Consider the following 21,917-nt stretch of genomic DNA (forward strand, 5'->3'; position numbering starts at 1 on the left):
ACCAACTATGGTTTGTTTGATAGAAGCCAAGTTACAGCTTGTGTTGAAAATTTAGCAAGCTGGATAATTTTTTTTTTAACAGAATAGTGGACAGGATGGGTGCAGGCCTTTTTGAAATCTTCCCTATGGCCAGCAATAAAGATTGACCAGACATTTTAAGGGGAAAGATGATGGTGGTAATAATAATAATAATAATAATAATAATAATAATAATAATAATAATAATAAACAACAACAATATATTATTTATACCCCGCCAATCTGGCTGGGTTTCCCCAGCCACTGGGAAAAACAACAAAAGGGGGCTTCACAGAGAGAGAGAATTGAGGGAGCAGAGTGCCTTTGGCTAGGAAACTGCAGCCTCTCCCATCCCTACACTTGGAACGAAGAGGTTTGCCTCTGAGATAGTGCCCTCCATATATTCATGAGCAACTTCAGCCTGTGCTCTCTCGTCATATATGTTTGAAAATAGGAAGCACACCTATAGGGCAGTGGTATCCCAGACAGATCAGCACCTTGAAAAAGACTGTGCTGCTCCTCCCACCTTTCTTAGCAAATATTACATAATTTTTTTCCCATAACAACCCCCCCTCCTGCCTCCCACTTTCCTGTCAGGGAAGACAACGCTTAGCATTAAGGAACAAGGTGTCTGTGTGTACATGCTCAGCTTGTGATGTGTTTTCAGCGCCAATGCTAAATCCACAGTTCTTTTACTCCACACCCAGACACAAATGCTTGTCATCCCCACCCCACCCAATTTGCAAAGCAAACTTTCGTTAATGTCTTTATGACTGGGTTATATTGAAATATACTATCAGAGTGAGGGATAATGGCTGGCGCTGCAAACATTTGTTAGCTGCAGTTGCATTTTGGGATGGGGTTTTCTGCAAATCTCAATGTTGAACTTAATTTGCACAGATTATTTTCCCCCAACACCCATCTCGCGCCTTGATCTTCATGAGAAGCATGTTTATGTTTTTACCAGTTCCTCTAAAAATGCAAACACGTCTTTCATTTCATGCTTTATTCTGTGTATAATATTATACAAGTATACCCTTATATTTTCCTAAGGTACCGTAATCAGCACATAAATACATGCAACAATACATACTGTGTTGCTTAGTATTTTATTAATAATTATAATACGTGTTTTTGCATATACAAGGAACCCTTGGTACCAAACCCCCACATAAGATGCAATGGTACTGTACTGATCAGAGAAGGGAGAGGCTGAATATGGTACATACAGCCCTGCCCCCTGCAAGCCTACCAATCAGAATATGGTTTTCTAGAAAAGTGAGAAGTATCCTTTGTGGGTTCCATTCAGTGCTATGGAACACAGACTCCGTCTTCTGAAAACCCAGTCCAAGTTTTTCTGGTAGACTAAATTTAGATACTGTAATGCGACCTCCCTCTGGGCATCAGGCCACTGGACACTCCTTACATGTCAAGATTAGATACCTTCTCTTCCTGAATGTGATGGTTTGTTGGAAACTGATTATACAGCAGGCCTGCGATGCTGGACTCACCAAGCTGAATGTGGCCTACCAGCTGTGAAATGTAGCTAGCCATGTGCTTGACATCTCCCTTGGTTTTCCACGTGTAAAGGGCAGTAAAATCAGCATTTATCAAGTCCTTGGTATGCAGTCAGATTTAGCTAGTGGGACCCAAGTTGTGCAGGTCTGCTTTGCAGCAATAAGTATATGTTCTGCTACAGGGCCTTTTTGGTGGTGGTGCTCTGGTTATGGGATTCTTTCTTCACACAAAATTGTTTCCAGCCATCATTACTGACGAAACGTTCACTTGGCACTATGTTGGATTCCACCCATAATTTCTTTTTTCCTTCTTTTGTTTCACAGCCCCAGCAGCAACAGGTGACTTCACAGCAGTTGGCCTTTCAGCAGCAGCTTTTGCAGATGCAACAACTGCAGCAACAGCACCTCCTGTCTTTGCAGCGCCAGGGTCTGCTGACGATTCAGCCTGGCCAGCCTACCTTGCCATTGCAGCCACTTGCTCAAGGTATGTGTGGCATGTTGAGGACTGCTGCCTTGTGAAATGAAGCTTTTACAGGCTTCACACTAATCTGACAAATCTATCCAGCATTAGAGAAATATATAATACTGGGAAAGCACTTCTGAGTGTCTTGCGTTTTTTTACTTAATGGATGGATCTACCTCTTGGAGAATTTAGGTTTAGGTTCCTTGTCCTAATGAAACCTCCAAAACTGAATTTCAGGCCTTATGAATCTATCAAGTCTGTGTTATAACAGCTTTATTTTGTGCAGCAGGTAAGTGATGGTTGATACCGGGGAATAGTTGAACTGATGCTTTCCAGCCCAATTAGCTTTGTAAGAATATGCAACCTTAAAAGCATATAAGAAAGCTTAAAAGTTACGCAGATGAAGAGTTCTGTGTAACTTGAAAGCTTTTACGCTCTTAAAGAAGAAGAAAATTGGAAATAAAATGTAGTATCTCTACTTCATATTGTTTGGATGTCTTGAACATAGTGTGTTGCTGTGAGGCTGTGTGTGCATCTTACAGCAATGTAATGGGCAGAAATCAGGAACTGACACTTTTCACGGCATATCACCGCACTTTCTACATTCACATATAGACAGCACTCAAATTGCAGGGAGAAATATCAGGGGGACCTTAATGAAATCCATCTCCTGACACCCATTGAATTTAGCGAAAACATGCCTCTTGCAATCTTCTGAAAACAGTAGCTATGTTGGCTATCAGAAAAAGTATTGCTGTGACTCCCCCACCTCCGTAATTGAGTACAGTGGTACCTCTGGTTACAAACTTAATTCGTTCCGGAGGTCCATTCTTAACCTGAAACCATTTTTAACCTGAGGTACCACTTTAGCTAATGGGGCCTCCCTCTGCCACCGCCGCATGATTTCTGTTCTCATCCTGAGGTAAAGTTCTTAATCCGAGGTACTGCTTCTGGGTTAGCAGAGTCTGTAATCCAAAGTGTTTGTAACCCGAGGTGTTTTTAACCCGAGGTACCACTGTGCAAGTGATAGACTTTTTTCCTTCTTCCCCCACCCCAATCCTAAATTCACCTTTACTGCCCAAAATACCTGTTCAGTTGTTTCTTGGTACATAGTAGAAGAGATTTGAGAGCAACCTTCTTGCTCATATGTTATTTTTTCTGTTTTTCCTCTGGAGAAAATTAATTAACTGAATCACCATGTCTTGCATTTATCTGAACACGTGGTCTCTCAGTGCACTTGTTACCTTTTTCCTGCACTGAGGTCAGTGGAGGGAGCATGCTTTTGATTTCATTCCTGATAGAATCCTACATGCCAGGTAATGACTGAACAGGCTCAAATACTTAGTGGTTTTTATCGAAGGGTTGGTGTTGGTTATGTGCTCCAAACTCCCGCTGTTCCTGAGAGAGGTTGAGACTACTGGGAAATTTACTTGGCACATTATGGACAATATGGATGAGTAAGAAAAAATACTGTAAAGTAAAAACCCTAGGGGGGGGAAGCAGGAGAAGGCATGCAGGCTATTGCTGGTTTTGTACATGTAAAAAAATTACAGCGCAAGTTAATTATACCTCCAGATTTATTGGTAAGAAACATCACAAGCTGTTCTTGCATACCCACCCACTGGACTCTGGCTTCAGCCTTCCAAATTTTTCCCCACAGTTTCTATACTGTTAAGTTCGCTTGGTGATCCTCACTGTATATAGTACATCAGTTAAGCTGTCCAAAAGAGGGCAATTGGGCAGTGACAAGACACGGTCATGTGTAATGTGAAAGAAATGAATGTGGTGATGCATGAAGTGTAATCTGCGCAGCAACACATCAGAGACACCAGTAGGTAATGCAGCAGTCGGGGGCATTGATTGATAGGCTTCGCAGTGTAGTATAACTATTTATTCCTATCACATTAGGAGGAAGCATATTTAAAAGCGGATGAGCACTGGAGATCAAGCAAACACAAAACAAAGGCAGTTTGGGTTGTGTTGGTGGCTAATTTCAGTTACGTTATTATTCCCCTCTCCCCTTTCACACTATTATGATTATGGGGTTCTGTTGTGTTGTGGAAAAGACAGGGGGAAAGGTAACTTGAGAATTCAGACAGGTCAGAATGCAACACATTCCTTTCCTTTATTGGAGAGATCTGATGGCTAAAAACTGATGTCGTTATGAGGTTTAAATCAACTTTCTGCTTGCTTGAACATGGTCACCTGGGTATGGAGGTACAAGGACAAAAAAAGGTTGAGCAACTCAAGTTGTCTTTGAGCCAGTGAGTACCTGGGGTTGGAAAATCGAGTTCCACGAACAGTAATCTGTCAGCTGTCCCCACAACATACATTTTTTAAGCCTTTGCCTGCATTTTCTTCTATAATGAAGAAGATACTTCTCCCACGGAAAAAAAAATGCAACGAAGAAGAGTGTGAAAGCTCCAGTCTGTAATAATAATTGGCAATGAACACTTAAAGTATAGACACCCTTTTTGTAACTGGCAACTGTTTTAAAGTACATAAAGAATCTTTTACTAGATGGAAGTAGATTTGTTGTTAAAAATACAAGCCATTCAATCCATTTCTGCATTTTAGAGGTGAAATTATATTGGTAAATATGACAGAAACAACCACAAATGATGCAGCATTTCTTGCTTGTTTCAAAGAGCTCTGAAGCAAAACATTTAAAAAGTTTTAATCAATTACAATCCATTGCCTTACAATAAAACAGCATATATAACATTGAAACATTTGTGTAATCACTCCTGCCCTTACATTCAAATGCATCAATAATCTACACTTTATGTCTGTACTCAGCATCAGCTGTAAAGCAAACTTCTTTTAAGAAGCATCCTAAACAACCAGACCTAGAACGCCAAACTACACAAGACTAAAATAGAAGGTATTCTGATTCTAATCTCAGTGGACCTCACTTTCAAGGAAACATATTTAGGATTCGGAAAGCCGGCAGTTCAAATCCCCACAATGGAGTGAGCTCCCGTTGCTCTCTCCCATCTCCTGCCAACCTAGCAGTTCAAAAGTACACCAGTGCAAGTAGATAAATAGGTACCGCTGTGGCAGAAAGATAAACGGCATTTCGGTGTGCTCTGGCTTCCGTCACAGTGTTCCGTTGCGCCAGAAGTGATTTAGTCCTGCTGGCCACATGACCCGGAAAGCTGCTTGTGGACAAACGTCTGCTCCCTCAGCCTGAAGCGAGATGAGTGCTGCACCCCATAGTCACCTTTGACTGGACCTAGCTGTCCAGGGGTCATTTACCTTTTACCTTATTTTATCTATTTGATGTGCTTCGAAGATAGATACATGCCTGTGCTCTCAATTTGTACCTACCAAATTGCTGGAACATAAATTAGAATGCTAATAACTATGAGCCCAATGTTAGAAGCTAAAAAAAAATGTGATTTCTCTCTGATATTACAATATTCTAGTGTCGGTGGGTTCATCGTGATTGTATCATTCCCACCTCTTAGGTTCTGCTAGTAGCAGAGGCCACTATATTTAATCACCCCTTAGGTGTGATTTAGCAGTAACTAACTTTCTGCAACATTTCTCAACTGTCAGATAAAATTATCCATGGTGTTTGTGCTAAAAAAGAAAACTATTACTTGTTGAAGAGTTCATAATAGCATTGTCCTGGTTTGGGGGACAATTATGTCACTTGGATCTCTGTGACATCATAATTAGATTCTGTTACATAATTCAATCTGACCTGCAGTCCTTATGCCCGTGACCACCTCCAACTGCAGTTACAGATACTTTCTTTGCCTTTTATATCAAAATTGTGGAATTTGTTGTACAAAGACAGTTCTCATTAATGTTATGAATTGCCCATCTGTTATATAGTGGACAAATCCTTCTGTAGATGTTGCAGCTTGCTAATTGCCCCTTTTGCCCTTGATATATCGAGAGATTTTCTGTGGTATTCAGTTTTTTTTGGTCATATAAATCAACGACAATCAAGCAGAAACACACAGCATCATCTCACTTTGAAAATCTAGAGTTATGTATATGAAGATTTTATAATAGCTAATGGTAGCAGTAATGATAACGGCAAATGTCTTTTTCTCATATCGGTGTATCCTCCCAAAATAAAAAATGATGTTGACTCATGTGTTCTATTATCAATATGTTCCCATCAACAGACAAGTCCATTCACTATTGTTTCAACTGAGTAAACAGTGGTGAAAGGGTCAGTCATATTCACAGGTAATTGTTAGTGTGGAGACAGTCCTGTCAAGCGTGTTAGCTAAAAATACATCCCACACTGTCACTTTGCAAGGTGTTTGAAAATAATAGCCCAGTTGCAGCTAAACAGGACACAGGATTGTGTCGTGACCTTTCTCTTTGTTTAAATTGCCTCAGAGGTTTAATTTCAAGGGACAAGCAATAATTGAATATGTCTAATAACTAAATGCTCATATGGGACAAAATCCATCAAAATATAATTGGCATTTGATTTTTATGAAAGGAGAAGGAATGACTTTATAGCAATAGATGCATCTTTAGACTATCTGATCACTTAATGTATAAACCGAAGTGTATTTTAGAATATGTACTAATTGCAAACACTTAAAAAGCATTTTTGCATATATATATTTTAGGCGGCCCACTAGCAAAGACCAAATGTTTTCGTTAATGCTACTCTCAGAAAGGCGGGGAAGGTTATTGGTCTGTCGTGCAATAATTTACTCCTCTTTGATATGCAAACGATCCACGGTGAATATAAAAAAAATCCTATCAGACTCATTTCACAGTTCTTAACCACTTAGATTCTCTGGAGTCTATCGCCTCATTAGACCAGTGCTCTCCAAAGCTAGCATAATTAAAATCTTTAACAGTTTAGCAAAGTAAAGATGTTTGGCTGATCACGTTGAGATGATTATCTAGCCATTGTATTCTAAATGACAAAAATAAATTAAATTTAGACCTTGGCATTTTTTATTATGTGTTTCAAATGAATATATTGTATACTGTCTTTAATGCCGTAGGTTTGGTAAGAGACATGTCTGTTTCAGACACGGATGTATATTTTTAAAATGGCAGATTCTCCTCCCCACCCTTGAAAAAAAGCAAGGATAACAGAGTACCGTAGGTTGAAACAAAGCAGTTGCATCCATTGACACCTAGACTTCTAAGTTCTTCAAAAGAAATCAATTAATTTTATTTTTGAAAACATGACTGATTCTACATGCTTTTAAAACTTAAAACTCCAGCTTGTCCCATATGCCCATGCCAGTCTACAACAGTAGAACAAACTACTCTCAGATTTTGGCATGCATAACCTTTATGGGATGTCATATTAAACTGTAATTTCTTCAAAATATGAAGTTGGTGGCATACACCATTTTGAACTTACCTTGTTAAACAGTATTTCTTCTTCTTTTTAAAAAAGTATGTTTTTATTTCACTTCCAATGGCTCATTAGCACTGATCAAGAAATGACAGTAATAATAATAGTGTTACTTATATAGAAACTTGCAGGGTTTTTTAAGCTAGACACATCCATCAATTAACTGAGCAGTGCTAGAAACCAAAATTAATGAGAAAGATAGGTGTGTTAATGAAATAATCATGGTATAATCAATTTGACTGTTAAAATTCGAAAAGCTTTTCATGAAGACAATGTGAATTCATAATTTATGTCTAAAAGTGATTAATAAAAACTGTATTTAATAACAAAGCTATTTGTCATCATTTACAACTTAAGCACAAAATTAGTACCATTGTGGTTCATGTTGTCATAATAACACAGATGAATAAATTTATTTTGAAGACCTTCCTTGCTTCTGAAGTGAGGTTAAAATATATCTGTCGCCAAGTCTCTTAGAAAATGAAGCACCATTTATTTAGATTCTCCTTCAGAAACCAGCCAATAATTGTTTTGCAATATAAATCTTGAAAGGAAAACCTCAGTTGGAGCTTTACTTCCCATTGTGATTAAGAGAATGGGCCTATCAATAAGAAAAGGTTCTGTTTTAACTAGTTTCCACTCTCTCAATATATATTCCCCCAGGAATTGTATATGTTGAGTTAATTGTTTGTCCTGTGTCCCAAATAGCTTGATGTAAAGCATGAAAGGTTGTTTGTGCATTAAGGCCTAAAATCATAGGTGACAAGTAATGAGTCTGTAAGGATATTCAAGAAGCTGTGCCATGTTAAAGCTGACAGTGATTGAGCTTGTCACAGGGCTGAAGTGTATTCTTTTGGACCCAGTACAAACTTACAATAGGGTCCCTTCACATACATAAACCAATATCATCCCATACATACATTCTCATTAAATAATATTTCTGAAATGAGTGTATGACTGCAAACCATGTATAAATTCACCATGTATAAATTCACCAATTCACCATGTATAAATTCACCAATTCACTTCAAAGCTAAAAATTATGAAAAATTGGCTATTAAAAGCCAATTTGGTTTGCAAGTTCACAATTGATAAAATAGCTAGGTGGCTTGACTGTTCTTTCCCATAATGCATTTTTGGATGGTTGCAGGCTGTAAATCCCTGCCCCCAGCCCCCCCCCCATAGCCATAGCACTGCCACTTGTTGTCTGGTAGATCTTAAGAGAGAACGCAACATGAGGAAGCACAAATCTCTCTGTATTGAAAAGTCCTAGTTTAATTGCACACAAAAATGCCATCTCTGTTCTAGAGAATGTCATGGGCTGGCAGCACACTATTCAGAATGCAACTTGTTCTGCTCTCACCCCAGCAATTCTCCTAAATCTGTTACATTCACACATACAAAAATGTTGCTGCTGCTGTTGCATTGTGTGTGTTTTTAAAAACAGTTAACACTTCTGTTGAGACAACTTCTTCAGCCATCAACCTAAATGGTCACCCATTGCTCGGTCCCAGTTCTTGCCAACCTAGCGATTCAAAAGCACACCAGTGCAAGTAGATAAATAGGTACCGCTCCGACGGGAAGGTAAACTGTGTTTCCATGCGCTACTCTGATTTCGGTGTTCTGTTGCACCAGAAGCAGCTTAGTCATGCTGGCCACATGACCTGGAAGCTGTACGCTGGCTCCCTTGGCCAGTAAAGCAAGATGAGCACCGCAACCCCAGAGTCGTCCGCGACTGGACCTAACAGTCAGGGGTCCCTTTACCTTTAACCCATCAATCCACCAGAGAGCCCTTTGCTCAAGGCTCTCTAAAACATGCAGCCAGCCCAGGTTGTTTGACTCATTGGACTTAAAAGTATTACATTATTTAAATGTGAAAGTTCATCATGAAGTGATAAAAAAATAAAATAAGGGAAATGCCATGATTTTCTTTCCTTATTTCTGAGCCTTTCATATTCCTGTATTCACGTCTTCAGTGAGGACTAGAAATAGCCTTTAAAAACTACCTTTTGGCTTTTGATGTATTGACTGCAATGGGACTTCCGTGTTGCCCGCCTTCCAGTTTACCATAACAGTGAAGCCTAACTAATCAACCGCAGGGACATGCAGTTTATGGAAAACGTTGACTTGGCAGGCAGCATTACTATTGCTCCAATTCAGTGGTGTGTATGTGGCATTTATTACTTGGTCCTTGGAATTTGAAAAATAACCTCCCAGACTAGGTTTTGTTTTCCGGCTTTGATATTAATTACTGTTTGAAGATGGCTAAATTAGCTGTTAATTAATTTCACTATTCAATTTTGTTTCAGGCATGATTCCAAATGAACTGCAGCAACTCTGGAAGGAAGTGACGGGTTCTCACACAGCAGAGGAAGCCGCAAGCAACAACCACAGCAGTTTAGACCTGTCAACAACATGCATCTCCTCCTCAGCCTCTTCTAAGGCCTCCTTAATAATAAACTCACATGCCTCAACAAATGGACAACTATCAGTCCACACTCCTAAAAGAGAGAGGTAAGTGCTTCTAGAATTCCTCCTTATCTCTGCCCAGAGCGGTATATCTTTACTGTGGTGTTTGTTTTATTCATGCCTATGGCTTCTGTCACCTACATACAAGGGGGGAAATAGCCTAGCGTATGGAGAAGAACCATAGCTCAGCAGTAGAGCATTTGCTTTGTATAAAGAAGGTCCCAAGTTTGATCCCCAGCTGGGACGTTCTGGAGATCTGCTGCCAGTCAGTGGTGGACAGTACAGTGGTACCTCGGGTTACAAACGTTTCAGGTTACAAACATTTCGGATTACAAACTCTGCTAAGCTGGAAGTAGTACCTCGGGTTGAGAACTTTGCCCCGGATGAGAACGGAAATCATGCGGCGGCAGCAAGAGGCTCCATTAGTGAAAGCACACCTCAGGTTAAGAATGGACCTCTGGAATGAATTAAGTTCGTAACCTGAGGTACCACTGTATTGAGCTAGAAAACACTCAGTATAAGGCAGCTTCCTGTATTTCTATTAATTCAGCAACTGGTTTTGAGTGTGTAAGCTAAGAGTTAACTTAATGAGTGTTGTATAAATGTTACTGCTGATACCCCTGGACTCATGATGAGTATTTGCTGACTTAGTCACTAATCTTTGTTGTGTCTTTGAGTTGGTTTACCAAACACATTTTTGTCCACATGAGCAGTTCTGACTTGTGTTGAGGTGCTCGCTTTCTAAAGAAGAATGCAATATATGAAGGTGGTAATCCTGAATATAAGTGATCCTGCTATCCGCTGATTACGATTGGCATGTGCTACAACATATGACATAACCCAAGGATAGGTTCGTGCTCACATGGACAAACGTAGCAGGAATGTATTCAGGTATCTGAATAAATGCAAGTTTATGTTGTCAAGATCTCATTATTTTGCAGGTGCCAGTTTTAATGTATATTGTTTCCTTGTGGTACCTGGGAAGCAATTTCTCAGAAATATATTTTATCCTGTTGCTGTTTGTCTGTCAACTGGTTGTTGGTTCTTGAGAAGCAATTTGGAAGGCTCTTTATCTGGATGGTGTGATTGCAAATTGCTGTCCCAAAGGTGTCATCTGACTGTGATGTCAAGTGATTGGCAGGTGGGCAGTCCCAGCCACATGTCAAATTGGGTTGGGGTGGTGGTGCAGATGAGTATCTGGCCCATCAAACAGATCCAGTTCCCCACCTCGTGATTTAGCTACTTCAGATTTCACACTGACTTGTAAGGCCAAAAGGTATCGTGTTTGAAAACTGCTGCTGAACTCATTAAAATCTAGAGCAACAAACATAGCACCTTAAAAACAGAAACAACAACCCCTCTTGTTCTAACATTTGCTGTCCCTTTTGTGGATCGTCCTTCTTAGGAAAACATCTAGGTACGTATTGGGACTGTTGTTTTGGTCTCTCTGCTTCTTTTGTTTGAATCACAGGGGAAGGGCCAAGTAGGTGCAGGTCCTCACACAAACACACCCACCGCCTTTGTTTGGATCCCCCTGCATCTAATTGCCACTCATTGTGCAGTACGAGATGCTGTTGCAAAAAGTCCCCCTGAGTTTCAGAAATGGGTTGTCAAATGGGGAATGTGGGGTGAGGTCTGCTTTTAGAGGAGATGGCTAGAGAAGGCCTCCCTATTCAACAAAGCTCTCTCGCTGTGCCATTGAGATCCCAGCCATGATCTTTCATGGCTCGGTGATGAAGACAAGTGTATGTGTTTATGTTGAGAAGGATCTTTTCCTCTTTGGAACTTGATATGCTTAATAATCAAAAGAGAATTAACTATTTTACTTAATTGCCTATTCTCACTAATTTGTAGGTGACTGGTTGTTGTTTTTCCTGGCCAAAGTTTTTCCTAGTCAAGTGATTTGAAATTTTTTTGGTAAGGCAAAGCATATAAGCACATCTTGTGCCTTGCTTACATGAAGAAAACAAAGCTGTCATGTATAGATGCAAAATACTTAAGAACATTTTTTTGAATTGAGATATTGTCATATATAGTGTCTGTTACTTAGACAGGGAGGACTTAGTCCTGTTGTTGTTGGTGTACATTTGTGCATGTCTGTCAAATGAAATATGTTTGCTGTAGCACCAGAAGACTGAGTTTTCTTGGGAGGCTGAGATGTACAAAAAATGTTCTTGGCTTCTTCCAACTTATAGAAAAAGGGAGAGAGAATCGTAACGCATTGTGTATGCGCGCGCATGTGCATGCACCCCCCCGAACTTTAAAGACTAAAGGCTGTGCACTGGAATAAGTGTTTCTGTGGCATATATGAGTAATGAACAGCTTAAAGCCAGAAATGGACCCCACTTGGCAGCATATGTGTGTCTGTTTGCTTATATTCTGTGCCCGCCGAGCTACTTTCTTCTGTGGCATGTAGAATTCAGTTTGTTCACATCCTACCATACAGACTGCAATATTTCAGTTTCCAACAGAACATAGGACTGGTTAACAAAGCTGGTGTGCTCTTTGCCTCACTGTGTAGGACTATCTGGTCTGGTTCGCATGTAACACTAAACCATGGTTTAACACTATGTGCATGTGCTAGAATAAGCCAAAACCAAGCCTTCACACCTCGTGGAGTGGATTGTAGACAGTGTTTTTGTGCTAATGGAATATTAACGTGATATGTGCTAGATACTGTGTTAGAACAGAAAATTGGCGGCGGGTGGGAGAGGAGAGTACAGGAAGACATGGGCTCCAAGCAGGTGCGGACTTGCTCCTTGAGGTCCTTGCCTGATGTGACGACATATCCGAGGAGAAATCCAAGGAAGGAATAAAAATGGAGGATGACCATATCAATTTAAGAGTAGCTGGCCCAATGGATCAGTGGTCCAGTTTAAAATAAAACGGCATTGTGAGGCCTATTGTGAGAGACAGGGTTTGTCAATGAGACAGATTAGATTCAGATTTGATGGACAACCAATTAATGAAACAGACACACCTGCACGGTTGGAAATGGAAGATGAAGATACTATTGATGTGTTTCAACAGCAGACTGGTGGCATGTGCTAAATATCCTGTCCTTTTAGGAAGAGGAATGTGAAAATCCAACTCACTTTATCATTTGTCCTTGGATTTGCTATTAAATAGTAAACAAATGAACATGCCAATCATATAGGCATCTTCTCATGTTCTGAAGACATTTATCCAAATTCTTTTCCTGTCCCTGATATACTGTGTGTGCAAGTTGAAGTTGCATCTGTGGAAAATTACTGTATCATAAAAATGGGCCCAAGTCAAAATTAAATTTTCAAATACTTGTTGTCTGCTGTCATCTTGTTTCTATAAATTGGTGGCCTAAACACGAGGCTACTGTGAAACAAGGATACTTAGTCCTGGCTTTCATTGTTTCTGTTTTACTGGTTAATTATGTAATGTAAATATTGAAATATCTTTCCTTGCAATAATAAGTTTCTCCTCAAAACCGTTGAGTTGAGAAGGAAAGGATTTTACCATTAAACACAGGTATTACTCTAAAATTGTTAATGGGATATACAGAAAGGACAGTACTTTCAGATCCATGCTTAGTGACAGTTTAAACTTTAAGGTAATGCAAATGTACACATGCTTTTTCATAATAAGATAGCATAGAATAAAATATTTTTTAAAGAAAAGAAAAAAGAACAGGAAATTGGCACTGTTGGCTTTTATGTGTAGTCAAGCCAAATGGTTCAGTGATATTTCTTAGAGCTGCAGCAGAATTTGCCTGTTTATACTCTATGCAGAACTGCTTTGCAAAAGTTGGTGACTTACTTGGATCTGCTTTTAATGGACATTTCCTTATCTTTGTGATCTGATCTCTGTCTAATTGCAAGATAGTAGGTTTTTTTAAAGGAATGTAATATATCCCTACATGTTAAATTTGGAACCTAACATAGTTGCACAATTTGTTTTTAATGGAATCTTGTCTGTCAAATCGAAAAGCTGGGGAGGAAATGCTGCACCTTAAATTGTGCCTCCAAAGCATATTCTTCATTTAAAAATTCACATGTAATAAATGTTGACACTTTGCCATTTGTGATTTACTAGTGGCTTGAAATCAGCTTTGGAAGAAAATTTGAAAACAAACTTTGTCCCAATTCTTTATTTTATCAAACGAAAACATAATAATGCAGCCTTAACCTCTAATGAATTTTGTAATACACGTGCACAGTATCATTTATTAGTGTTCAGTAGAACAATTCTTTAAAAACCCTTTTTGAGTCCATCAAAATATGAAAGATAAATGGCTCAGAGTGGAAGAGGGTTCAAGCTTTTGGTGGCTTCCCTTCTCTTTGGCGCGTTTGAGGTTGGCACCATCAATTTGCAGTAGCATGATTGAATTACCTCTGTCCATAAGAAGAGGAGGCATAGTATGTGCTGAAGAATGCCGACTAAGGCACTTAAGGTTTCTGTTGCTGCTTTGTCAGGCAATGTGGTGCCTGCCTAGGTGTCATATGACACATAAAACTCTGCTTGTTTAGATGTTTTTCTCCAGCTTTTTATTTATTTGTTTGTTTTAAAAAAGATATTTCTGAGTATTCCGGGAAGCAGATGAAGGTTTGAGAGAGAATGCTATCTAGGGTACAAGGGGCATGTTTGTTTCAGGTAACCTTATCTGAATACGAAGCTTCTTCTGAAAAAACAGGACTGGGAAATATTTCTTTTTTAGTAGTCATTATAAATATTTAGGAGCAGTTTCACTGCAAGATTATTTTTTCAGTATGAATGGACATTTTGAGTTTAATTTAACTTAATTTACCTATTTCATATTTTAGTTTGAGCCCTAAATATATATTTTGTTTTAAATGAACAAGATACGGAAATATACAGGTTGTATTTAAATGCCCTCCTTTTGCCCATTTACTCTATTCTCCAAGCATAGTTTTCTCCTGCAGTAATGTTACCATGGAACTCCCTGATAGTGAATCCATAGCAGGTGACTGGAAAGTTCACAGTTGCCCCCATTTTACAGACTGAGAATTGAATCTCAGCGATCTGCAATTGAACAGACAGTAAATGCATGGCAGGAGGAAAAAAAATGTGCACATCTATCCATACCCTTTCACCATTTGGATGAATGACTGGGAGCTTATTCTACTGGCTCTTATTTTAGTAACAACCCCGAAATCACTTTATTCTCTTATACTAAATGAAGAACTGGGTGAGTAAGGCTAAGATGTTCAAGGCCACCTGCAACACAGGAAGGCACCTTCTCTCTCATTTATCCTAATTACTATCCAGGGATTCTTTATTCACCTTCAGAGAGAGAGGGAGTGCCCTGACTGCTGGGGGCGCTGACAGAGCAAGTAAGCTCATGAGGGCAGCCACATGCAATGGAGAAAATCAACCTTCCCTCCAGACCCCAGTCACTAGCCACAAGCTGATAATACCTTCATTAGCACATCGACCAGTAGCACTCCCTGATCTGAACTAAAATGAGAAGTGGGACCCCTGTTTGTGAACCTGCTTCTGCCGCTGTAGCTACGAGCGAGTGCCCATTTAGAAGCTGCTCTCTAAAGCACCATCCAGAGTTTACAGCAATGCTATCTTTTTTCTCTCCCTCCCTCTTTTTAAAAAAGCTCCTTATTTAAGTAGTCAGGCAATGTGTCAGTGATATTACAAGCTAAGGGCTGAGGTTAACAGATTGAGAAGAGGGCAGGAGAGAAAGCGGCTGGAAGATTAATGTCAACAGAGATGTTCTCAGGGTGTAAAAGAAAGGGTGAAAACACTGACGATTGAAGGTAGCAGCTCTGAAGAAGCTCTTTGAATGTGGCATTGACTCGGAGCCTTAGGAAGTAGCTTGCACTCGTTCTCCAAAGAGAATTGCTGATGAACAATAGGATACAGGAGCGGGTACCCCAGTCCACCCCCTACATGCAGCCTTGAGCTGGATCTTAGTAGGAGGATTCTTCCCAGTGCCAGAGGCTGGGGGAGAGGAGAGCGCAGCACCAACATCCCTCCAGGCCCCCCGCCCACATCCTGGTCAGCCTTATACTGAATCTCCGTGAATGAGCAGTTTCTTTTCTCTCTGCTAGGCTGTCACCTAGGTGGAAGGAGGATAGAGCAACAACACTCAGCTGGGGTGCTCTGAAGGAGTTTTCTCCAGCTTTTATATGTTCAGAAGCAGCACCAGCCGGTATTATTATTATTATTATTGAATCATGCTCTCAAGCAGACTCTCAAACCCTCTTGCTGTTGTTAGACATTGGGGTGCATAGCTAGCGACTCTACTGCAACCCATCTCAAGGGATTGGTGGATGGAACTTGATTCCTGGAGTAGGGCTGTTGTCTTTTGGGGTAAGACACTCCCTCTGAAAAATTAGGGTCATATCCTGCAGAGTGCTCCTGCATTGAGCACTGCTGCTTCCATGTAGCAGCCATGGCTAAGGATTCCTTTCCTTAGTTTAGCCTGGTGCATCAACTGTGCCCATTTCTACAGAAAGCAGAGCTGGCCCGAGTGACTTAGTACCCTGAGCACCTTTGATTTTGTTTACTGGAACATGGAGCTGTATTTGAAAATTGTTTGGAAACACCAGCTGTTAATATTTTCTGCTGCTAAAAAATTTCTGCAGGGACAAGTCCACTGGATCGCGTGACTCCTTTTCTATTCCAGTTGCACTGGTTCCTGATTTCCCTCTGGAGTCAATTCAAGGTGCTAGTTATTAAATTACCTTAACAGTTTGGGATCAGGGCACTTAGAATAAATGTTCTTCCCATAAGAACCTTCCAGTCCTTTCAGGTTGGCAGTGGAGGTTCTCTTGCATATTCTACTTGTATCTGAGGCCAAGGTTAGCAGGAACATGGGAGAGAAAACCTTGTGGAACTCTCTGTCCCAGGAAATCTTAATTGTGTTCCTTTTGATGTTTTTTTTTAATCTCCTTTAGAATTTGCATTTGTTCCCATGAGAGTTTTTTAATTTACCTGTGGTTAGTTTACTTTTACCTGCCATATTCTGTGTGCCTTTCCCTCTTTTATTTTAATAATTTGATTTTGTTGCTTTAGTACTGCTTTCTGAGTTTTGTTAGCAGCCTTTGGCATCTTCAGATGACAAGGTGGAGTATAAATTCAAAATAAATAAATAGCCTCAATTAAACAAGTGACTTCATTTGATAGGAGGTCAATTATTTTCAACAAGATGCAGCAAGAGAGGTTTTTGTGTTTCAGTGATCGTAGTGTTTTGTGAGGAAAGAAACATCATTATGCTGAGGAGTTTACCTGCTAAATTTTGTCAAGTGAGAGAGAAAACCAAATGTGTTTAGAGGGGGGAGAGGTTGTAAAATGCTGTAACCTGCCTCAGCAGCCATATTTGTAGGGGAGAAGTTGTAGGCTTGATCCTTGGAAGTAAATAGTGATAAATCACTGTCTTCCCTGAGTGCAAAGGCTACCTGACTTTGAAAAACAATGTCCCAGGGCGTAGTACTTTTGTCTAGGCTTTGCAGTTCAGTTCTGTGTGGAAATCAGCTAAATGGCATGTTTAGGATATGGCCTGCACAGTAAGCCCTCCTGTCCTGGCTAGTTCAACTGAAAAAGAATTTGGTTCATCAAATGTAACTATGTACACATTGCCAGCTTAAAATGCAGTCAGTTTGTTCAGAACAAAACTGGTTTTGGGGAAAACTAACAGAAATGCAGGATTGCCTAAGAAAAGATGTAGAAAATGAGAAACAAGGAGAGTAGGGAAACACACAGCCTACGTTTTAGGAATGAAGATTAACCAGCTATGGTTCAGGGTGAGTAATATTGGCTGGAGAAAACAAGTGGATAAATTGAAAACGATGACAACTACACCTGTTTGGGGGGCGGGAAAGGTCTGGCTATCACTTGCTGTCATTCTGTATATTTGTAATGTTCAGGTGTGAATTTTGTTGCTAGTGTAGTCAAAACAGCACTACCCACCCACAAGAGAGGAGGTATCGCCAGACTTGGGGAAACCCTGAGGTTTGCAAAAGTATAAAAAGTCCTTATTGGGCGAAATTCTGCAGTGGGGAGGACATTAGAAAGCAGTGCAAGGAAGACAGCATTCTCAGCGATTGCCCTTTGGAATGGGAAATGGCATATGGAGGTAGAGAACAAAAGACAGTATTTATTGTGGAGGAGGGAATGGCTGGCTGGCTGGAACCCTGATCAGGAGCACTCATGAGGGCAACTTTCTATTGCAGATTCCATATCTGTTACTCTACACTCTTTGATTTCTTTAAATACTAATCATGTGCTCGCTACTATAGAAGTTAGCTAAGCCAACTATGGAACTAGTCTCCCCCCCTCCCTTTCCCCACTTTTCAGAATAGCATTGAGAGTGACAAGTATATGAACCTTCATTTGAGCTCTAGTTACCGAGTTGTTCTGGTTTCATTTGTCATGTTGAAGCTAAATTATTGTGATGTACCATGAAAAAGGACTGTACCTCCAGATTGTAACGAGGTCAAAATGTGTTTCTGAATTTAACTGCTGCTTATTTAAACAGTCTTGTGATGTAGTTCTGAATGTGTTTGACTGTTTCCTGTATCTCCAATGTATATATTTTTACTGCAAATGACTAAAAAAAGGGACCAGTGTCATGTGTTAAGAGCAAGCAGTACTTCTAGGAAGGTTTTTGTTTTCAGCTAGTAATATTTAGGGTATATGGAAACTTATGGGCAGTTTTACAAAGCTGAGTGAGTTTACCCAAAATGAAAACAAAACGATTCAGCCCTGTATTATTACTAAAAAAGTGTCATAACCCACATTAGAGGAGTTGTTGTTGTTATATTTTATTTATACCCCACCCATCTGGCTGGGTTTTTTAAGTGGGCTGCATAGTTAAAACACACTGGGTTGTATTCATCTATCATAAAGTAGACCAGGAGACTCACAGAAAAACTTCCAAGAACTTGGAGAAGTTCATGCAACGGAAGGAGCTTCAGGGGCCCAGGTCCCTGTGTGTGTGTGTGTGTGTATGTGTGTGTGTGTGTGTGTGGAGAGAGAGAGAGAGAGAGAGAGAGAGAGAGAGAGAGAGAGAGAGAGAGAGAAATATATATGTATACGGTATATCCCTCACTTTCCATCATGAAGGTCTCAAAGTGGCTCACAACAATAAAGTATACAACATGCAAAATTTAAAACAGAAATTTAATCTAAAAAAACCCACGTAAATTTAACCTCAAAAATTTTAAACCTTGAGAATTTTAAATCCCCCCCCCCCGCCACAGTGTAAAACATATGAGCATTCAGGGTGCATAGCTTTAGTCAGTCAGCTGAAACTGACTCCTGTCTGATACCCCAGGAAGCCACTGTGAGTCAGTGCAGACAATACTGACCTAGATGGACCCATTGGTCTGGCTTGCTATAAGGCCACTTCCATGCCTTAACTTCCTGTGCTCCATGTTAAGTGCGCCTCTAATTAAAACCCCAATAAAACCCCACAAACCCTTGCATTAAAAAAGAAGCAACAAACATCCAAACCTTCCTGTTTAAATTTTCTCTGGCAGGGAAGTGATACAATTCATTTTAGAAATACTGAGTTAATGCTTTCAGTTTTCCTGGGGCTTTTTAATTTTTTTTGTCTTCCGCTGTATCTTGTGTCCCCCTCCTTTGTCCCACATTGCACCCGAATTCCGTTAAGCGACGTCAGTGGTGGCAGCAGCTCTGAGGCTTGGCGCACAGCAATCTGTTAAGGAGATAAATAATCTGCCTTGGCATGACACTCCTACTCTCCTCTTTAATTTGTCTTACACAAGGAAAATTATAATTAAATCATTCAGGGTAAACCCTTGAGTACAGAGAGGGGGAAAAACACACTTTGGTAAAGATTGCCAGTAGAGACCAACTTCCCTGTTGTGCTGTGTAGAGACATTTATCAATATTCAACACTGTTAAAAGGAGAACATTTTCGTGCAATTTGTGAGGCGGATGCCAAAGCTGAAATCAAGGCTTGTTAAGATTCTTTCCCCTGTGCAGTCATGAGCGTTCGGCGTCGTTAGCGTTACGCTCTGACTGCATGTTTCCAGGCTTGGATTTTGCTCAGACAATTTAATAATGTTTATTGTGCTGATTATATACATACATATAAATTCACTCAATGCAGTAAACCTACCTCAGTCATTTCTTTCCTAAGGGAAATGGCAAAGCTATAGATACTTGCGTTCACAAAGAGTAAGCAAAAGCAAAGCCATTAAGTAGTATGCAAACCTCTCATCTTTTCAGCATTTGGTTTTCTGCTACAGAAGAACTTAACACCTAGCAAAGCGGCAAATAAGAAGCTTTGTTCCGTTGTTGTTGTTTGAATACCACCCTTCATCCAAAGATCACGGGGTGGTTCACAGCAAAAAAAGCCACAAAATGAAAACACAAAATACATAAACAAAAACAACCAATAACTGCCCCCCGCTGCCCCCCCCCCCCATTCCACAAGCACATTTATAAGGACATAGAACGTTAATCAGCAAAAGGCCCGGCTATAGAGAAACTTTTTTTCCTGGTGTCTAAAGATATGTAATGAGGGTGCCACGCAAGCTTCCTTAGGAAGAGCATTCCATAAATGGGGAGCCACTGCAGAAAAGTCCCAATCTCGTGTTGCCACCCTCCAGACCTCTTGTGGGGGAGATGCACAAAGCAGTGCCTCAGATGATGATCACAGGGTCTGGGCCAGTTCATATGGGGAGAGGCAGTCCTTGAGGTACTGCGGTCCTGAGCTGTTTAAGACTTTATAGTTCAAAACGAGCACTTTGAATTGGGCCTGGAAACTAAATGGCAGCCAGTGCAGTCAGGTCAGGAACGGTGTAATATGCTCGAACCGTTTCACCTTGGTGAGCAGCATGGCCACCAAATTCTGCACCAGCTGTCACTTCCAAACCATCTTCAGAGACTACACATAACACGTTGAAGTATTTTAACCTAGAGGTTTCCAGATCATAGATGGCAGATGTTAGGCTATCGCTGTCCGGATAGGGATGCAGCTGGACTACCAGTGAAAGCTGATGGAAGGCAGTCCATGCTGCTGAGGCCACCTGAGCCTCAAGTGACAGCAAAGGGTACCCCCAACCTGTATACCCAGTCCTTCAGGAGGCAAGTAATTCTATCAAGAGCAGGCAACCTTCTGTCCATTTGGTCTAGGTCTTTTTTTAAAAAAGACCATTCCGCTGCAGTAGGCCAGCTATATTGTCTCCTCAGATATTAAATTGAAGCAAGTGTAAAACGACCATTTGGGTCGTTAGATATCTAGGCTTCAAGCCTTCACTTTTACAGTAATTATAAAGTCTGGGAAGTTTGTTAAAATCTTTTTTGTATTAAATTCATCAGCATTTTTTCATCCGCATAAAGCAGGGTTGAAATGTTTTTATTTCTGGGGTGGGGGCTTATATTTAGAAACAACTGTGTAACCACACCCTATATGCAAGTTGCAAAGGAGATGGCTACATCTTCGAAGATGCCCTTCATAATTTGCGGGAATCAGAGATTTCCCCAATGACACTCAACCTGACTTTAAAGGACGTGTTGGTATAGAGAGCCTGTATACAAAACAGAAGATGTTTATCTGTTTGCAACTCCTCAAGTCTTTCCCAAAACACCTCTTTTGGTATAGTGTCAAAGGCAGACCTGAGATATAGGAAGGCTACATATGAAGTCTAAATGTGATTGATGTATATTTTTGCGTAAGATAATCAAAAAGGAAGTTGTGATTGCTTGTAGATGCAGCAGTTTGGATACTAGTTATCTAACTTAGGCAGGAGATAGCTAGCTCACATCTCCCACTTTCTTAGATCATCTAAGGGGAGCTTTGAAAAGCTCACCCTTCTACACTCATAAGGGGTGATTGTTTATAAAGTGATTGCCAGTTCATATTGGTTCTATTTACCAGGGGGAGAAATCAGGAGTTAGACATAAATTGCATTGTCTTTTAATATATAGAGGAGATGCCTCTATAAACATGACTTCTGAATTATTGTACCTTATTCTGTGGGCCTTAGAATTCTGGGCTGACCAAAAAAGCATCTACTGAGGTTTGCTTCGTTGTGCAAAAAATAAATAAATCCCACCACTTGGTACAAATCTTTGCAACAATGGTTGCACTTCATGAAGTTGGGTTGAGACTGTGGGTTGC

At 40.3% G+C, this 21,917-nt stretch overlaps 1 protein-coding gene and 1 pseudogene across 21 annotated transcripts in view; both read left to right on the forward strand.

Moving 5' to 3' along the window:
* Positions 1-21,917, forward strand: part of FOXP1 (forkhead box P1) — a 513,657-nt gene that overhangs the window by 409,961 nt on the left and 81,779 nt on the right. For all 20 annotated transcript variants that reach the window (XR_014165850.1, XM_081901936.1, XM_081901945.1 and 17 more), the window contains 2 exons: positions 1,860-2,019; positions 9,658-9,862. Coding sequence is in view for 19 of the 20 variants with exons in the window: in XM_081901936.1 (XP_081758062.1) it covers positions 1,860-2,019; positions 9,658-9,862 (365 nt within the window). In the remaining variant the exon portion in view is untranslated. The remainder of the gene's footprint in view (positions 1-1,859; positions 2,020-9,657; positions 9,863-21,917) is intronic.
* Positions 11,530-13,292, forward strand: LOC309359290 (small ubiquitin-related modifier 3 pseudogene; annotated as a pseudogene). The gene is made up of 2 exons: positions 11,530-11,562; positions 12,612-13,292. The product of its transcript is annotated as a small ubiquitin-related modifier 3 pseudogene (transcript).

This window comes from Podarcis melisellensis (genome assembly GCF_964234715.1).
Source record: "Podarcis melisellensis genome assembly, chromosome: 2".
Lineage (NCBI taxonomy): Eukaryota > Metazoa > Chordata > Lepidosauria > Squamata > Lacertidae > Podarcis > Podarcis melisellensis.